Source organism: Aythya ferina (genome assembly GCF_964211825.1).
Source record: "Aythya ferina genome assembly, chromosome: 7".
Classification (NCBI taxonomy): domain Eukaryota; kingdom Metazoa; phylum Chordata; class Aves; order Anseriformes; family Anatidae; genus Aythya; species Aythya ferina.
In genome coordinates this window covers 21,317,564-21,338,282 of record NC_140302.1, presented here as the reverse complement: position 1 = coordinate 21,338,282, position 20,719 = coordinate 21,317,564, and the positions used below count along the sequence as shown (strand labels likewise).

General features: G+C 35.0%; 1 protein-coding gene across 5 annotated transcripts in view; it reads right to left on the bottom strand.

Annotated features, from left to right (window-relative positions):
• The window catches only part of MYOF (myoferlin), a 69,930-nt gene that overhangs the window by 45,578 nt on the left and 3,633 nt on the right, over window positions 1-20,719 (bottom strand). For 4 of the 5 annotated variants that reach the window (XM_084524907.1, XM_084524903.1, XM_084524905.1 and 1 more), the window contains 6 exons: window positions 17,105-17,160; window positions 16,096-16,187; window positions 4,642-4,750; window positions 3,272-3,356; window positions 897-1,060; window positions 222-350 (listed from right to left, as the gene is read on the bottom strand). In XM_084524907.1, coding sequence (XP_084381033.1) covers window positions 222-350; window positions 897-1,060; window positions 3,272-3,356; window positions 4,642-4,750; window positions 16,096-16,187; window positions 17,105-17,160 — 635 coding nt within the window. The remainder of the gene's footprint in view (window positions 1-221; window positions 351-896; window positions 1,061-3,271; window positions 3,357-4,641; window positions 4,751-16,095; window positions 16,188-17,104; window positions 17,161-20,719) is intronic. The other variant, XM_084524904.1, reaches the window with a different exon arrangement.

The following is a 20,719-nucleotide window of genomic DNA, read 5'->3' as shown; positions in this document are numbered from 1 at the left end:
TCTAGATAGTTTGCTAGGACTGCCAGAAATAGTGATGTTGCATTTACTAATGTGAATACATAAATAAAGGGACTGGGCACTTGGAAATTCATGTTAGTCACATTATCCTTAAATATTACAAAATTATTATTTATTGACTATAATGAAAGCTGTGATAACCATTTTTTCCTCATCTGATGGCATCAACCTTTCAGCTGAATTTTTTTTTTTACAACACTCACTTCATCAAAATATGGGTTGTTTCCTCTTTTGATTCTTGTTCGGTGTGTCTGACCACAAACATGAACTTTGACAACTGGTTTTATGTTATTTCCAGGCAACTGACGACCTTCGATGACTCTAACACGAATCTGAATAAATATAAACAAACAATAATGAAAATTAAATATCTGTATTAACTCACACCCTATGCTTTCTCTGTTGACAACAATTTCTCAGTATGCCACCAAAAAAGTTAACCAGCACCTGAAGTTGCTGGCAGATACACTTTTAAGCATAGATAGGCTTTTAAAGCATCAACTATGACAGCAAGTATAATTTCACTTGACTTTTTCAAAACAAGTTGGAGGTAAGTTTTGCAACAAGGTTTTTTTTTTTTTTTTAACATGCTTTTACTACTTATTTTTAAAGGTGCTATTGTAGCTTGTTATCTACAGATGTATAATAAATAAGGTTTACCCAGATTTCAGTCAAATGTTCAAAACTGGACATCTCTGTAACAGGCACTTTTGAAAAATAATTTGTAAGTACAGGCTTTCAAGCAAAGTGGTTAATTGTTTCTACAGTCTATTAGCTTTGCATGATCTGACATTAAATCATACTCAAGACAATGTGAAAGGAGTGATGTCATGACAAGTCAGAAAAAGGCAACATGCAATATTTAATAAATCTATTACCTGGAAATCTTGTGGTTTGTTAGAAATGATTCTCCGTGTTTTCTTTCCTTTAGTGATGCGCCTAGCTAGCTGGGCTTCCTTTGTGCCACTTGGAACTGTTGATGTGATGTTACCAACAGGACCATCCATGCCATCCTCATAATCTCCATCGTCTTCTCCATCTGCTACAGTTAAAAAACATTGCAGTCAATAAACAAATAGTACAGCTTAATATTGAAGTTCTGTGAATAAGAGTCTGATATACGAGAGTTATACTGGAATTTTATTATCATCTCATTTTAACAAATGTATTTATTTATTTTTTGCTGACACGCTTCCAAATCCTTTTGGAAGTTAGTTATTTTAACCTGCTTAAGAATAAATTTATATCCTAACCAAGCTAACCATAGGTTTGTCCCACTTCAGAATGCAGATTATCTAATACAATTCCTATATACTTTTTTGAACCAAACAAGTTCAGTAGTAGTAAAGTGCAATTCTTTCATCCCAGCTAAAGCTATTTTTCCTAGAAGCAAGAATAGGCTCTAGCATAGCATCTGAAGTTTTTACCTCAGAGCCTTGAAAATATGAAGATATTTAGAGTTTCTCAAGGGTGAATAGTGCCATCTTAAATAAAAATATGAATCCCCCTCCACAGCATTTAACTGTGGAATAAAGGGAAGTTTTTTAGTAAGTCTCTTCAATGACAGTTCTGAAATCACAACAGCTCTGTGGAAGACAGTTCTATATCAAACAGTGAAATTCCAGCACTGCAAAACAGAATCCATAAATATCTAGACCACAAAATTGTTTAATTCCCTTGTGTTTCTAGTTTCTTTTCTTAAACAGAGGACAGTGAGTATGGTAAAATCTACAGTAAGAACAAGCTGTGCATCTGGTGGCTAGCATTAACAATGTTTATTATCTTTGTGAGTGAATTTGTCAACACAGGGTAATGAACACTTTGATAATGAATTCATCAGCAGTTCTTGCAAGAGACATGTAAAACCACAAAGACTGACATACCATCTACTTGATAACTGGAAAACTCCACCTCCCTAACATTTTTCAGATTCATCTGCCCTGATGGATACATGCAACTGTTTGATTACACATCCTGACTTAGCACTTCATTTTTAATTTCCGAAAAGGAACTGCAGCAGTCACAACTGGGGAGGTGACTTTATTTCATGGGAAATAGGTATTTACAATAATGAACTAAGGTGTGTTTGCTAACTGGCACTGAAATAATTTTCACGCAGTTGCTGGATACTAGCTAAAAGCCTGCTGTGTTCTGTTTATCTGTATTACCTTATAGTTCAAATATAAGTGCATTTTTAAAAGGCTATCAAAATAATCTCATACAAGTCAAATAGTACTTTTAGCCTGCAAGTCCAGATTTCAATGTAATATTGCAAAGTTTAGTAATTTAACACACAACTTTTCTGTTTACATTACCTAACCTTCCACTCCTCAAGCACACCTCTCAGTGGAATCAAAATTTCAGGAGATTCTTCATCTCTAATTTTTTTCCTTCTTATGTAACTCTCTATCAGCAGATAATGGCCAAACTGATTTATTTTTTCCTCAAATGCATCAAATTTTTTACATTTAATTCTTTCTGCACAAGCACAGCCTGGCTATTAGGGTAATTATTTGCCTGTCAACTGAAGAAATCTGTTGTTACTTCACAGTTCTCTCATGAGTCTGAAAAAACAGTGGATCTCAAAAACATTCTCAGAAAAAGACTGGGTAAAATTATACATCAAGACAAAAGAATATTCCCTACAATAATTACAAGGACTACTCAAGTATCAAGCCTAAATTAAGATACAGAAGTGTATTTCAGAACTTACTTATTCTAAAAAAAAAAAATTTAATGCTTTAAGAAAATCTTTTCATAAGGCTCCAACATAGAAATATATTTTTCAAAAAGTGCAACTTCCCTGCTTATTTTTCTTACCTCTGCAATAAGCTGATAGATAACTGCTATTTCTTTGAGCATTAAAAAAATATATAATATGTATATAATATATATATATAAATCTTTCATTCTTTAACAAAAGCCCTTTTGAAAAGCTTTTAAATGAAGTTATTCTTTTGTAACTCAATTCCACTGGAGAAAATGAAGCTAAAAACATTTTGTGTCAGGAAATTCCAATTTTCCTCCTAACTGTAGTGCTGAGTCATCCTCAATTTCTTTTTAAATCACTATTTGGCAGTCTTGGCATGCTTGCTTCTGGTTAGTATTATTTTACATATATATTATATTGTATATATATATATATATATATTTTTTTTTGTGGCGAACAATTCTGTTTAATCACTTTCTTGCCTTATCTTACATATTTCCATGATCTTTTAACAACAATGTTCTGAAAACAAGGTTGAAATACCTTCTTGTGTATTGGTCCCTCCTGGGTCATTTGGATTTGCAGGTCCAGCTGGTGGCTCATATCCTACTACCAAATCAATTGTTGCCTATAGAGAAACACATGGTTTTGTATGAAACACACAGTATTCACAATAATTCATTTAAAGCCGTTAAGTCGTTCTAACACTGAACACGAGCAGTAACTATTCATGGTCACAGCAGAGTTTATTATAAAGTTTCAGCTTATTAGTAAACGAGTAAATTGATAATAAGCTATACATAGATACAAACAATAAAGGCTGAAGAAGTTCCAGGTAATGGAATAGACTCTAAAATTATATTTAGAGAATGGGATTGCAGTGTTTATATTTAGAAAAAACACTGTTAAAATGCATGCATATAAGATGTGCAACAAATATTAATATATTTTCACAACGCTGATGGCAGATTAGTTGACATCCTAAATTTACAAATGAAAAAGGCAGAGAGAAATAACACTATCTAACCAACAACTTAATAAGTCTGAACCGTAAGTAAAATTTCCTATCTGGCTCTCCTAATTGCTTGTTCATACTTCCATCCTGGAAAAAAAATAAAAATGTCATTTTCCACTGTAATTACAGAATTGTTTTTTAGTGCTAGGCTGTGTTTTTGCATTAATGAATAAAACATTATTCCTAGTTGCCACAGTAACATGAGGAGTCAGCAAAACCACCACAACCCTGTGACCAACTAACCATGATATTAAACTACAGCTGAAGAGATACTGAAATTACCCTTTAAAGCCTCTTATTAAGAGGACTGGAACGTAGTATGAAGTGGCTTAGCAGCCAGTCTGTGCAAACAGTAAGGTCCCAGTTCTAGACGCTACTTTTATCAGATATCAGTTAATCACTCTCTTAAATTTAAACACATCCTAAACTAAGTTAAGCAAGTTCTTGCCTAATTTTCTGAACTGAGCTGGAAGTAAACATGCACGTGATTATGTTCTTCTTAGAATCAGCATTATGATGCAGGTGGGTATTAGAAAGAATACAGCAAGAAGTGAATATGGAACTATCTGTTATTTAAGAAAATGCTTTTTCTTTCTTTCCTTCTTTATTTTTTTTAATACCAGGCTGATTTTCACAGTATCTATAACACATGCATACAAATACATAGTTCATACAGAGAAAACTGTTTATTTAAAGAATTATCTTTGATATTAAACTTGGCATAATTACATTCTGTTATAAATTACATCCGTCTTAGGCTTTTGCTACAAAATTGCAACAAACTTAATCTATACAGTTAAAAAAAAAAATTTGGAAGTACGTTTATATCACTATTAGTTCTGTTGCTGAAGCATTTTGATCAAGAATATAGAAAAAGAAAAAAATGTGAGCCACTCACTCCAGTTTCTTGTCCCCTTTCGTTTAGCAGAGGTATGAGTTTGAAAGGAAAAGATCTGCTTTGGTTACCTACAAGATCCTTAAGTGCTATGGATGCACTGCCAATTAACCTGAAATGAAGTGAAAAATCATTATTATAATTCAAGTATACATCAAACAGAAGTTTCATTTTATCCTTTGCTTGTGTCTGTCAACCAAATGATTCCAACTGTGACTTGAAAACCCAAGACAAAACAAAAGATCATTGCAAATGTTATCTAATGACCGAGTAGTACTGATTTGTATTTTTTGTTTCACTGAACTTAAACATGCTCTCTTCTTTCCTGAAGACACACCATTAACCTAAAGGTTAAAAAGGTTAGAGGTTAAACATCTAAATTTTAAAAAAGATGTATATTTTTTATAATTATTTTCTGTATAACCTTTTGCAGCTACATCACTTGTTTCTTCCACAGAGTTATCACTGGTAAACTACAGGATATAATATGTTCTTCACCTATGTAGTTTTATATTCTCTCAGATGAGAAGTACTGTATGAAGATATTACAGTTGTATCACACAAAAACTGACACAAAGACATACACGCATCTCTGTACTGAAAGCAATGAAATAGAACAAATGCAGTCAACGTGCTTACTACATTCTTCACAAAATTAATCTTCTTGCCCATACTCTACTTTTTGGAATAGGTTCATCTGCTTGCCTCTAAATTCTCCAAATGTATCCAAATTAGATATGGCTCATGGGAGTGCTACCAACAGAATATGCCCAGGAGATAATGACTCCTGTGGCAGACCCTGCCTCCTTTGGGTCAGCATTTGTCACCCTCATCCTCCTTAAAAAGTGAAAATTGCATGCACTTTTAACCTCAGAAACATCTTTTAAGCAGACTTTCTAACAGTGTGGCATTGGTCTCATGATTTCTGGCACTGCCTTTAGTTACCATAGCATGCAGTAACAGTTTACTCCAATAATGAAGTGGATTATTGGAATAACTGAGATTGTTGCCAGTGAGAAAATCCCAAGATAATTTTACTTTGTAAATATTATAGAGAACATTTTCAAACAAAATACCAATTTTGCAGCTGAAGTGGGGAAAAAAGGACCCATAAGCACACAATGAAAGTGAGGTCCCTTTGAGTAGATTACAGTGCTTCTTCACGGAGAAGCTAAGGATTCTCTGCAACAGGATTATGCTGGGTCTATGCAGCTCTCCCTCTCCCTACTTCTGCAACTCTCTCCATGACAGGCTCAGAACTTCTCTCTGCTTCCCTGCTGACCCTTCTTGTTTAACTTGTGAAGCTCTGGACATTCTGTTTCCCAATCAAGCTTTCCTCTCCTTGTCTTAACCTCCCTCTTGCATGTCTTTCCCTTTCTCTGTCGTATCTTAAAAAACACCCAGCTCTGCTTTCAACCTATGGTCAATTCATTTTTATCTGCCAGTTCACTGAGCACATCGTTTACATCTGACTGGGGATGCTCCACTTCAGGTCTGAGAACCTCTTCAGTCCATCCTGTTCTCCCCAGCTAGATTGAGAAAACTTGTAAAAGTCTCTAATGAAGTCTTCTCAGCTAAATTTCAGGGTCTACAACACTGTCTTGACTGAACTATCAGCATATTGATACCATCATTCACACACTTTTCCTTCAAGCCTTAGCTTTCCTTTAGGTTCCATAGGTCTTTCCTACCCTCCTTACCTCTTTCTGTCTAAAAACTTCTTTACTTTGTCACAGGACTTTAGAAGTGAAAGGATATAAATAGAGTACTAGGCTCAGTCTCCTGCTCTCTTAGGTGTCAACATAATCTTAGTCCTTTTCCACACAATATTGTCATTAAATTAGGTTATGAATTAATATTCACAATCCTCTCTTGCAGAGCTTTTTACTGTCTGAAATTAAATTGCTTTTGGTCCTGTAATTTAAGTGATGTGCCGCATAAAATAGTCATTGTGTGCTGGCACGTTGGCAAACCTCAACCAGCAGCCAGTCCCAATACCACCTGGGGGTCTTCCACCAGCCCTGCTCCTCAAAAAAAATATATAAATTGGGGAGAGAGTGGCCAGAGCACAGTGATATTCCAGCTATGCCTCACATATTTCTCACACATAGGGGATGGGTTAGATGTGAAAAGCAGTTTAAGATCAGCATTTGCCGTACAGGTACTGCATGAAGCTGTTCTAACCTTTAAAACTGACCACAACTGAAACTGATGCTATTATTTTCTTCTCTTTACTGAACAGACACCTTGATTCAGTAGCATACCCTTGATCCAGTGTCCTTTAGGAGTTATGGAAATATATCAGGTTATTTCAGTGAGCCTTAAATCAATCCTAGATACATCTTCACATTTTGCAAATTGTTGCACAGAGCTGGACATTAGCTGAAACTGACTCCATGCATGTCTCAACTTTAGGGAGCTTAAGAAAACATTTCTCCTGTTATGTAATCATAATTGCATTCAACCCACAAGACAAACCTAGATTTAGAACATCAGATATGCCTTATTTCAGTGTTTATATTATTATTTAGGTTATTTATACCCCTGACTGTAGTACTATATAACATTGTCTGTGATTTGATGCAGCAAATCTTGACATTACAGAGTAATGTACACCCAGCACAGGAAACAACAGCAGATGGCCTTTCTCAAACACATAGGCTTTATTGTTTTTTCCTATGCCTTGAACATTCCAAAAATTGATGTTCTATACAACTCATATAAGTCTGGCATTATACAACAAAGAAACATCTCCCTCTACATTTGACCAAACTTTTCTAAGAACAGACGTCCTGCAGCCAGGCACTGATATTATTCAACAGTCAAAGATTAGTCCAAAAGTTTCATTCCATACGACTGCAAAGCCCAAAGTGCATAAACAAGAAAAATACTGTGTAGCTTAATGCCTTTTTCCTCTTTATTACATCTTCTAGAATGTAAATATCTTTGAAAGTAACTATAATATGAACAAATTGGAAACAATTCCCACAGGTGAAAGGAACAAATGCTTCAATGTCCTTTATGCAGCTGGATAATGAAAAAACAACTTCTCTTCACTCTTTTTCCATCAATGCAAAATTAATCAACAAAAAAATGTCTATTCCAAATTTTCTTATTTTCCCTTACATAGTTCAACCACCAGTATGACTTCCTATTTCAGAACAACAGATAAAAATATACGTGGTTTAAAGAATAATGGAAGGGGAAATCAAACAAACAAACAAACAAACAGTAAGACTACCCAAAAGACACCTAAACCAAATCTGATTCCAGGGAAAAGCAAATAAAATATTTTCTCTTGTACATTTGTAGAAAAATTTTGCAGACCCGCTATTTCATTTTGATATGGAGCTGGAGTGACTTACATTAACTCCCAAAAGAACTTCAGAAGTCTCAGGTAATCTGGATGACCAGATCAGCAACCACACCCTCTTACATGATGACATTAACTCAAGAACAGCTCACCAACAGTAGTGCTTTCAAAATTTTCCAGTGTTAATTTGCACTTCCACATTTTCATCTGTCCTGAGCAAATGACAGCAGTGCACACATTTGAACACATGGTAATCTTTAAAATTGCAATACCTCAGGAAGGGTGGGTCAGTTAGACAGTCTACTTGCCTGCTACTAGTTGCCTCTGAAGTCCTTTGTTTCCCCCAGTTCTAACAAGTTGGACAACAATAGCCTCCCATCTTTTCCCACTCCAGCAAGAGCAAGACATCTAATATTCAGTTGATCTTAGACTAATTCTAAGCTTTAGCTAAACTTCAAGCTTTAGGCAGTTGGTCTCTTGCTTTCCCTAAAGTGATCCTGTTCACTGGATGTTTCACTCCTCCCTTAACAGAAGGACAGAACTGCTGAGGTTGGAAGCTCTCTGGATCATCTAGCTCAACTCCACTGCCCAAACAGTCTCAGCTACAACAGGTCACCCAGGACCATATCCAGTCTGGTTTTGATCACATGGCTCCCCAATGGCTGAAGTCATGTTTTCAAATGTAATAAGGGTGCTTCAAGGTCATCGCTAAATCTCATCTGTATGACTTCCAAAGGTCTTGGAGAAAGCCTTCCCTCCTCTACCCTCCCATCATGTCTTTCAACAATTTGTTGCTGTTCAATCCTTTACTGCAAGGTCTTCTACTCTGCTTGTTTCTGATATGTATCTAGACACCCAGATTTCTGTACCAGGACTGTGGATGCCTATAAAGAAGTTCTGTTCCTCTGAACTCTTTAGACTTTTTTTTTTTTTAAACTTCAAGGCAGAATTGCCTTCAATCTCCCTCCACATCATGACTTTAAAGGTGACATGGAGTCCTTTCCTTCCCGCATAGCTGTTAAGACCTTCTGTCATCTATTCATCTTCAAAGGACACTGCCCTTTGCTGGAGTTCTTTCAGCCTTCTTACTCTTGCCTGGGCAGACAGCATTTAATTCCAGCTCAACACTGGTCTCCTGACACCACCAAGTGGCACATCGTTAGACATAGGATAGTTTCTGCTTTTGAATGGCTCAATAAATCTTCTGACCTTTTTTTCAATCAGGTGTTTTGTCTGCAGACAGCAACTGAGTGTTGCTTCTTAACTCCGCATTCATACCTTCCTGGCCATCTCCAAGACTTACACACGTATGGTGCTCAGCCAGGCAGGTCTCAAACTTTTCCAGCTTTGCTGAAGTAAAACAGTAACAATAAAAAAAAATCCCGTCCTGTCACAAACAGTTCTGTTATATTACTAAATAAGATATCAAAAGATAAACGTAACTCCTACCTACCTCCAGAAGCAGATTTTAAATCACTTCAAGTATACCATATCTGTACTAGGTCTGCAATACTTTCTTATCAGAAATCAAAAAGGGAAATACTTGGTGTATCACCATGAAATGACTAATCTACTGATGACCAACTATTAAACATAGTATTGCATTTGAGCCAAAGCTAATCCGTTAGTGGTGTGGTTAGCACTTCCTCTTAGCTGCCCAAATAACCAAGAGAAGTGAAACTTCACACCCATTCCTGGATCTGAAAATGCTAACTCACATTACCAACCACTTCATTACTCCCTCTCTGTTAGCAGGTATCAACTTGCACTGAACTCCTTAGAATATCAAGTCCTCCATCCGCTTACATGCTACGTCTGAGTTCCAAGGAAGCCTAGTGATTTTAACAAGTTACGATTCAAGCCATTAAATTTTTCTGGCTTATTTTTAAGGGCTTCTTTAGCAGAGATTTATATTGATTATTCTCATCAGCAAACTTGATCCCACACTGCAGTTTTAATTTCTATATTCACCTTTTCTTTTTCAGTATGTAAGTTTCATTTTAGTTTCTATGATACAAGACCTAACAGCGACCTTCTCTTATTTGTTATTTGTGTTTGAAAATTTTTATTAAAAGTAAACCAACTATTTTTATCTTCTTTAGTTATTTGATAATACTCATGACACAAACAAAAAACAAATCATGGATGCTATTTTATGCAAAGCAGAAAACCCCCAAACTGAATCTTAACCAGGCTTGATCTTCTGTTACAAAGTATGTAAAGGAAAGCTTGCCATCATGCCACACAGACTTCGAAAAGAAGTCACACTAAAGGATCCAACTTAAACACGATTAATAATTTGCTGCACTGTTAGTTTGTGGCTGCATTTTGCTACTTGATAAATGGGTGTGCACAGTGTTTTTCCTCTGTGTTGCTATGTTACTAACTATGCAAAGAACCTGGAGAAACACATAATCACAACCCTTTCCTTCAAATAGAATGAAAATCACTTCACTCAGACAAAACTGTAACTTCCTGTTATTTTTTGTTGTTCTTTTAACTTCACACAGGGACCACTGAAGGATTTTTGTTGTTGTTTCATTTTTTAGACTGCATAAAGGTGTGTGTTCTGAGAGTTTGAGATCTTTTTACTAACATTATTAGACATAATAGAAAACAGATGTGTTCTCTTTTCAGACATCTTTACACTGGAAAATCTAGCTTAACACAGATCATATGAGTTCTATTTTACTCCTATGGTGATCCATCTGCATACATGTGAGTGCGGTTTGCTTTATTTATCTTTTCCAATGACTGTCTTTTTACCATCAAGAGCACACATTTAATCTATCTGCAAAAGTTTAATGATCTTGTAAATGAAGCAGCAAATTCTACCTCCAGGAAAAGAGGAATGGAAAAATATTCAAATGTTCTTTCAAGCCTGTTTTATAGAAACATGCCAAAGCCATGAGTCAAGTGTTTTGGCACAGAGTAAAAAAAGAATAACATCCACTGTGCTCCTCCTCCTGCGTCAGTACAGGAAAGTTCCTCCAGAACAGAGAAAATAAGGCCAAAGACAGATTCTGTAGTTTCTTGTCAGTGCTTTCTCAGGCAACACAATCCCCTACACACACGTTCTACAATCAAAAACTAAATCCCAGCTCAATCTAGTCTTTAAAATGAAGTAAAATGATAAATAAAATCATGAACCTTTACAGAAAAGATTATTGATTTAGACTCAAATCTCATTACATTAAGCACAAGACGTACCTCTGAAGTTAATGGATCTGCTCATGAATAACATCAAAAGACCATGACAAACACTGCTTGACTGAAATAATTAGTTCAGTTAACAACAACATTACATCTAAATATTAATACAAAATAACCCTGCTCTGCCTTTATTTATTATTTATTTTTTCACTGTAATTTATAATGACAGTAGTTAGAACCTTAGGTAGACATTCAACTCCATCTTTCCAATCCTAAACTAGCATGCAAACAATGCAATGCAATGTCATTTGCACGCCCCTTTTGCTGAGCATCTTTTTGGAATGCTGCAGCACTGTAAATATGTGCTGGACTGCCCTGAGGTCTGTGCAAGGCTATTTTGTCCTTACTTTGGCTACCTACCTTAGTGAGCAATAAATTAATAGAAGAATTAACTGTAGAGGTTTTCAACATGAATTCTCAAAGAAATGTATAGAAAAAACAGAATTGGCAGGGTGACCTCCTTGCAGCAGAAGACTTCTGCAAACCTTTTGAGGATTTCAATAGTTCCTAATTATAAATGTAATGTAAAACTCACTCTTCTTGTAAGTCAGCAAAAGCTGAGACTGATGAAATGAGAAAGTAAGGCTTAGTTTTCGGAGCAATGCCTCATTTATTCTCTTTGAGAACTAAAAATCTGCATTCTTCTTTATTATATATAAACAGGTATAATAACCTGAAGAAAAAAAGACAGATATAATTTCTGGCATATTTATGCACTTCGAAGAATAAATATACCAATATTACTGTGCTTGGATGAGTACAAGATCTTGTCTTTAAAAAATAAATTGCTATTTAAAAAAACACAATTGTTATTTTTTTTTAAAGAATCATTAATTCAAATATGTTTTAGTTCCTGTCATGGTTTAACCCAGGCAGCAGGTAGACACCACACAGCTGTTTGCTCCGAAACCAGGACAGTCCCATTAGCCTTTAAAGGCATTTAATAGTATGTATGCCCTACAAAACCTCTTAGGCTATGATTGAGACCACCTTGGTACAAACTCCTATCAGATTATTCTGAAGAATGGATGAATACCAACACAGAACTGTTATTTTCTCAAGTGCTTAGACCTTAAGGTTCACCTGCAATACAGGTCTCTGAAGTATGAGCCAGAAAAATCGCTTTGATTATTATGAGCAGCCCTAAAACAAAACTCCCCAGACAAACCAACTCTCTCTACTCTACCAGATGTATATTGAACTAAAGCCATGAAGAAACAATAAACAGAAAACCTGTCAGCATTTACAGCAAAATCTAAAACAAAACAAAACAAAAAAACAACTCAGTAAATAGAACCAGTAACTCTAAAACCTTCTCCAACTCAGTATTAGTAAATAGGATCAGTAACTCTCCAGAAATACAGGTTATGCATACATGCAAGTAGTATCTGGGAAGCTTAATGCAGATCTTCTTCTACCTCTTTCATACGCTCCTTTATCTAAATGTTCATTAATACCAAATCTCTTCTGCTGTTACAGTGCTTCCTGTCTTTAAAACATATCTGAGATGACATTTCCTATTATCTTCCTACAGTCAGGAAGCCTGTTAATGTACTCCCACTTCTAACCCTGCTTATCCTGCTTTCCTGCCAATAGCCCTTCCAAATACATTACATGCTACTAATATGTTCAAATTCGTTTTTTTATTATTATTATTTGTTTTTCTTTTGTTTAGGATTTATTTTCAAAGAGTAAAACTTTGTAGATGTTGCTCTGTGTTTGGTCTAGGCTATACACATTTCTGCACTGTTCCATGCATGGAACTCATTTTCAAACAGGATTTTACTGGTTTACTTTTTTTTATTTACACAGAACAGGTAAATGGCAGACAGTGCATAAACAGAAGGAACACAGACAGGTATTTGCATAAACTGGGGGTTAAGCTCTACAGACATGAGTCCAGGTGACATTTACAAACAGGGTTTGAAAACAAAAAACAAAAAACAAAAACAAACAAACAAACACAAAAATGCACAAAAAACATGTTTGCTTAAGTTTGAACCCATGTACAGAACAGAACATTTTAGGGCTTCAGATAAGCACCTTCTCTGATATGGTGATATTCTGTAAAATCCATTACAAAATTCTGATTCCTGGCAAGCTTTCCTCTATAAAGTTGTGCGGTTTCTGGGATTTCCCTGAAGTCAGAAGCACACAATATATTCCTACTTTACTGACCTAATGGAATCTCAGCAATGAGAGACCTGAGGGCATCTGCTTGCCTAACAGTGATTTAAAAGTCAAGTCTGATGAGGTACTGTAAAAACCTCAAGTGCAATTTACATGTTGGGAGGAGGCAGAAAGCTGTAAAGAAAATCTAGAATGGAAGTGGACTACTATCAATAGATGTGAATGTATACAGCATCATAAAAAAAGAAATCCAAATTTACCACAAAAGAGGAGATGATGACATTATATCATAATCCCTTTCAAAACAGCAACAGGCAATGCTACTTTGCATTGATGTGGAGAAACAGGACTGACCAGAAGAGAAATGAATCCTTTTTCAAAAATCTAGTACAAAGTAGTAGGGAACTGGCATTTCATTGTGGATAAGTTGTGGGTATTTTTTTCCACAGATTTTAAAAAATCCTCTCTGAGTTGGAAAGTGGATGTTTGTTCAAATGTACTTATTTAGTTTTTTAGAGAAAAGCAGAGATCAGCAGAAGAGCATACACACTATGGGATACATATGGCACATACCACTATGGGATAGATAAAGATTAAACATTCATAAAGCTTTAACTTTCTAGGAGCATTAAGAACTCCTAGGCTTTGCCAGAGCTTTTAGAACAAGCATGTTTGGATACGGAAGTGTACACTATATCCCTGTGACAGATTCCCTGAAAGAAAAGCTTTCTGATAGCTTACCCTCACTGAAGAACTTAACCTTCCCCTGCAACTGATTTTAGAGAGCATATTTATTTCTCTGTGACCAACAGCAGGCAAACCACGAGGGGCTCCCAACAACTTCACCAAATTTTCTGTAATTTATGTCTTCGTTACTGGAAGGATCTGTGTGCATTGCTTTAAGTTGTCCTGTACACCACTAATTCTAATAATAAATCAAAGCTGAATTTCTACAAAACAACACAAGAGATTTTAAAAGTAAACAAACAAAACAACCAAACTTCAGTTTTTTGAAGCACCAATTTTTCAACAGCCACCATAAAAAGGTCCTACCCACTGAATTCATAGGATCAAAATTCATTTAAAAAGGGTAAGCTTGAAAAATAAATGAATTACTTTTTAAAGTTAGTGGGACAAGAATGCTTTGTTATTTATATATTTATTTACTACATGTTCCTGTTCTGTAAGAGTATAAACCCATGAAAAATGTTGAAATACCAACATGGATATCTGACAACATTTCAGTACTCTAAAACGTTTTATAACGTCCTCTCCCTTCACATAAATATAGCAGCTTCAATTTAATTCTTCATGAAGAATATTTTTGTCTGAGCATCAAAAGCCTAACAAAAACAACTGCATAATTAATAAAGCTTTCCTTTGACCTCCCACAACAAGAAAAAAAAAAAGATCAGCAGCCTTGGATCCCATGAGGCTTGAATTTTGGTCTCCTGAAGAATGCAGAAGCTGATGTTAAATTTATGGATGTTCTACATATTGCACTAGGAGAGTTTAGGTTTCTAGAGTATGATTCAAGCCTACTAGAATATATTAACAGCACAGACCCAAACAGAAATATAAGAGGAAGGAAAAAGCCTTAAATACCTACCACTAAGGTTATTCAACTTTTCTCAGAAGACTATCAGAAAATACTTTATTTTCCTAACAAAAACAAATAATAATAATAATAATAATAAAAAAAACAAAACAGCAAAACAAAAACAAAAAATCCTCAATCTGTTTTTAAGAGTCTTTTTATAACAAAACTGATGTGGAGGTAGCAACAGCACTGCCAGTCTTCCATATATGTACTGAGCCTGAGACTTATAACATTCACCTAGCAGTTTGAGACTGAGATTCAGTTCCTTGCTGAGTGTGAGGGAATTTACCCTCACACTGAATAGTGTTCTACAAGTTGATCTTAAGGAAATTACTCTTGTTTTCAAGTTCAAGTCTTTTACTGACTGCCTGGAGAACTCAAAATTCACTGAGTCAGGAAGAATACAATAGGAATATGACTCCACTGGCTAGGACATTCAAAAGAACAAGAACATGAATTTCATTCCCAAGACACTTTGTGTATTTCATCAAACATATTAATCTTGATGATTAAGTCACTCTTAGAGTGACTTAGGAGACTGAGATCTAGCACTTCAATCCTAATCCCTTCAGACAAGGTAGGAAAACGAATTTAGGCTTCCACTTTTCATTGACAAGACTTTAATAAGTGTCATAAAATGTATCTTTGAAAAATCTCACCTAGAGGCTATGAGCCTTAACTGCGTTTTTTTATTTTGTGGGGTTTTTGTTAGCCACTCTCTGGGAATGCCTAGTTACAGCTCTTCAGGGCTACTTTTTAACATTTTTAAACTATAGTAGTCTTGGGTACTGCAGTACACAGTTATGCAAGATGACAACATGCTCCAGGTATCCAGAGTGACATAAATCTAGTTACACAAGAACCCTAATTACAAGGAAGCACCAACTGAATCACAGCAGCTTTTCAAATGACAGTAATAGCCGTAGGGATCTAAATTTTATCCAAATCCTGCCTTAAACACCTTGGATTTAGCTCTAGCATTTCTAAAATTAAGTTTAAAAGGATACCTGACACTTTCCTTCACATTAGCAGTCAAACTGGTGAAGGACGGGAAACCTGCTGGCTTATTGGCTACAAGTAGTTACTACATCAGAAAACATTTAATTGCATTCATCATTTCTCTCCAGCAGCTATCAGTTCTACTTTCCCCCTGAACTTCTGCAGAGAAAGTTGTGTTTGATATTCCAAAAAAAGTACATACTTGTTTTGTCCAATTGTTTCAAAATCTTTCACAATAATTGTCAGGGAAGATGAACTATCCAGAGCAATTCCTTTCAAGTCAAATTCAAGAATCTGAATTAAAAAAAAAAAAAAAAAAAAAAAAAAAAGTGAAAAACAAAATCATAAGTTACACAGAAATTAATTAAGTGGGGTAGCATATACAATAAAATTATTCAGAAATATATTTTGCATTTAGTTAGAAATAGATCAGATCAGTTTGCATTTGCAAAAGCAAAATTAGAAGTCTTGGAATATGCTCATAGCACATTCTTGAGTTGCTAGTTACTATTAACAATAACAGAAAATTAACAGTAACAGAAAAATAGCTCAATTGTTCAATACTGAGATATTATTTCTTTTGCAGTTCTACTTCCTCATACTAACATAAGTATTTGTATTCACAGGCTCTGATACAATTCTCCTTCAAAACTGCTTGAAGTCAGTTATTAAATTTAGACAAGTATTTGTAGGTTCCCTTTCTTTGAAGTTCTATCTATAAAATGTAAGAATAATCTTTAACTTCTGATTGTAAATAACATACTATGAAAGTATTTTCCCCAAGAAAAACACTATTGAAGATGCAACATAGGAGCAGCCCCACACATAAACTACAAGGATATTCAATTCATAATTCATTCTAATTTTGTGACTTTTTTTCTTAGAATACATTAAAGTATCCGATTATGTACCCATATATATGACTAAATGGCTGGGGGAGAAGGGAAGGAAGGGAGAAAAACAAACAAACAAACAACAAAACACAAGCCAGAAATTCACCAGATACTCATTTACTTTTACCTAAAAATATTACTTAATGCATTGTAATACATGGCACAAGATAAATCCACTCATCTATGTTTGCTAATACCTTGTAAGAACACACGTCACTATCTCCTGTTTCTTATATTCTTAACTGTAGAAATTGACTTAAAAATTTTTACAAACATTTGTACTATAAAAGATCACAAATTAATTAAAGTAAAAATTACCTCATTCCAAACAGGATTGAGTTCACTGTCAATTTTCTTTGTTTTCTTTTTTTCATCTGTAAATACAAATAAAGCATTATTACTTGCTTTCACTAAAGCATTGCAAGTACCAGAATTCTTCCTTTCACTTTTCAGAAGGAAGCTTGAGATTTAAACCAAACTTTCCAATTATTTTTGCCTCTTCCAGTACCTACTTCACAGTCAAAAAGTTCCCTGGGCAATTTGAGAGGTTGTTGAGGTTGTTTGAGGGGCTTTTTATTCTGTTCTGTTAAAGCACAGTTAGATGTACTCCCATAAAGAAAAAAAAAAAGATTGTTTAGGTACCTCAACCTTTTCTGAACTTTGACTACAACTTCAGTACTGATTTAAAAACACAAACTTAAAAGGCCTGGAGACATCCAACTGAACAGTAACCTCAAAGGGATGGAACTTAATTAGAAAAGAAAATATGCTACACATTTTCTGTATCAGTGTTACACAGTATTTCTAAGTGCATAACTATGAAATAGCATCACTGAAAAAAAATATCTTCAGAATGTATTACAATGCCAACACTTTCTGCTTTAAATGAGCAATATTAACAAAATAGAGAAAACACAGTCCTTCCTCAAAAAAAAAAAATAAAAATAATAAATAAATAAAGGAAAAAAAAAGGCTTACAGAGCTCATGTAAACGTATCACTTCACTATCTTTTACTGTAGCCTAAAGTTACAATTTTTCCATACTTCCATGGTAAAACTTGCATTTGGTCAACCTACAAATGACAGAGGAGGGTGGGATTGTAAACCACTTAGAGAGTGACATTTCTGTTCAAGCTCCTTCTCCTGAGAACAATACAACCTAAGTGCTGCAGAGGCCATTTGCAGGTCCTTCTCACCTAAAAACAAGTGAAATAATTCTATTGTTACAAGACCTTCAAAGCAGGTAACAAATTATATCTTTATTTTTAAGTTTTAATTGTATTATACACATACAGCTCCAATGGAAAAAGTCCTTACCCAACACTTGGGAGCACTGAACACCAGCAAACAAACAGATCTCTGAACAGAAATGTCATATGGTAGTGACAATAAATGAGTAAAGCTAAATAATGTTAGTACACTAGCTGAGTTTAAGGAGTACAGTAAATGTGGTTACATTTTTATTACTTGCAAATTATGGCCATACTTTGCCAGGAAAACTTTGTAAAAGCCTGGGAAGCAAGACTAAAGATATGCCACGTGGGCAATGTCATTTCATACACACTATTCAAGCAGAAGACTGTGGTGACTCTTTCTGCTGGATGAGAATGGGATGTACAAAAAATAAAAAAGTCATCCCAGAATGCAAATGGTGAGAACTGACTCATATTTATGTAACAGGAATTGTCTACAATTTATTCAGGATATTGACTCACATCATACCACAAAGGAAAGAGCATTCATAACCTACCACGCTTAACTCACATTTTGCGGAACAAAGAAGTAATTATCATGCCAGTAAGGGAAATCCAACTCTACTTTGCATAAACGAAAGTTATCTAATAGAAGTTAAAGCACTCTCAAAACTGAATAACCTGAACATCTGGGGTTTGGGCTTGGTACTCCAAGTCATCCCACAAATAGGAGCTGACAGTCAGAGAAAAGATGTTCTCAACGCTCTTGGAAAAAGGAACAGTTGCAGCTGTTTGTAATGGAGACAATGAATCACAGACCTGATCCTGAGAGAAGTGGTGAATAAAAGTCCTATGATCCCCGCCTAAGCTCAGATGTAACTGTAACATACGGAAAGCCCTGGCTTTAACAGTAATCAAGATAATTCTTAACAAGGAATGAAATTTTCCCACTGTGGACTATCAATTTTCATAAAAACAAGAGAATAAGACTTATGATTCCAGTGACAGTACACATATTCTAGACTATACCAAGGAAAAACATTTTGTGTTGCGTGATTTCATGAAAGTTGGATGAAAAACACTAGGAAGCAGGGCTTACGTTGGTATTCAGCTGTAACTTTAGTCAAAGTATAGCATTCTTATTTCATAAGCACGTATTTTGCACATATTTTCTCCACTTTCTTTTTTCTTTCTTTGCCAACTTTATATTTATTATACTTCAATTATTCTTCTAATTAACTTTTTTTTTTTTCTTTGTAAATTGTTGGCAAGCACCTTCTTCCCTCCAAAGGTACCTTGCCATTTCTTTGCCTTGCAGGATAAGATGGCCTGCCCAGTTTTCCCAGGGTCTTACATTAAATTTTAGATCCTTGGTCTGTCTCTTTCTACTGGTAATGAGCCCACATACAGTAGCCAAGACTGTAAGCCAAACCACAATAAATTTAAGACAGGGCCAGTCATTATTTTTAGTTTGGCTCTACCAAGAAATAAGTACAAAATGATAACGGATACAGGTAGGACACTCTACACATCTGTTTCATTAAACAACTGTGGTAACCTCCATACTGTAAAATAAATCTTTCTTTGCTTTATCTTGATGGAGGCATCACACTACCACAGGCTATTCAATAGTCTCCACTGGAAATATTTCAACATAAGAAGAATTTTGTGATAGTCAGTGAGATGGCAGCAAAAAAAAATAAAATCATTCTGATCTGTTTTAGAACTGTTCCATCATTACAAAGGTAATTATATTCTTCAACCAGTGGATATATCTTAAATTTACTCTCCTATTTTAAATATTATTTTGATCAATTTCAGCAGGTGGGGAATAGCAGAAGCAAACATTATCTGCTAGAACAGTCCAAAATCTGAAATTCAAAAGAGTATCACATTCCAGTACACTAAGTTTTTTTTACCAAAGTGTTGTGAATGAAGCATTAAGATTGCATGGTTTTAGCAACTGCAGGAGGAAACATGGAGACCTTCAAAGGCCATGAAATGCAAGTTAGGGTAATCAAAATCTCTGCAAAGCAAAAAATACCTTTTTGTGAACAATTACACTCTAATAGTCCTTTCTTTCACACACTGAAATATGTACTAACATATTGCTGCAGGCCTGCTGGAAAGCTCTTAGATTTAAAACGAATGGAACAAGATGTTGTGTTCAGGTTGACCCAATAAAACTGAATGCCGTTTCATGTCAGCTTTTAATGAAAAAAGCTAAGTAAAAGTCAAAAATGAACAAAACACTAAATATCCTACTCCTGACCGCACATATAAGCAATTATATCTTTTTTTTTTTTTCTGCATCCAAAGCCATGAATCTTACACATTTTTCTCCAGTTTGATATATCTAACTGGATTAATCATTATCTTTTCACGCCACTTTAGCAAATGGCAACACTTATTAATTTGATGAATACTTTGTCTCACATAAAGTGATGGCAAACTCGGAATTCTGCAGTAACAGCACTGAGTTTCAGATGGCAATACTAGTTTACTCTCAAGGGCGTAGCTCTGTTTGAACAATGAGTTGTTCTTAAGGTAAATAAATGAAACATTCCAATCCACTGGACTGGAGAGAAATGTGTTAAAAATGTCAGAAGCTTGCAAAAAAGCCTCTATTGTAAATAAAGCATCCAAATGGAAACAGCTGCCTATTTCCTCTTGATATGTACTTAGCATTACATTGTGCTGACTGTAGATAGTCTATAATGAACTTAGCTCTACAAGTATT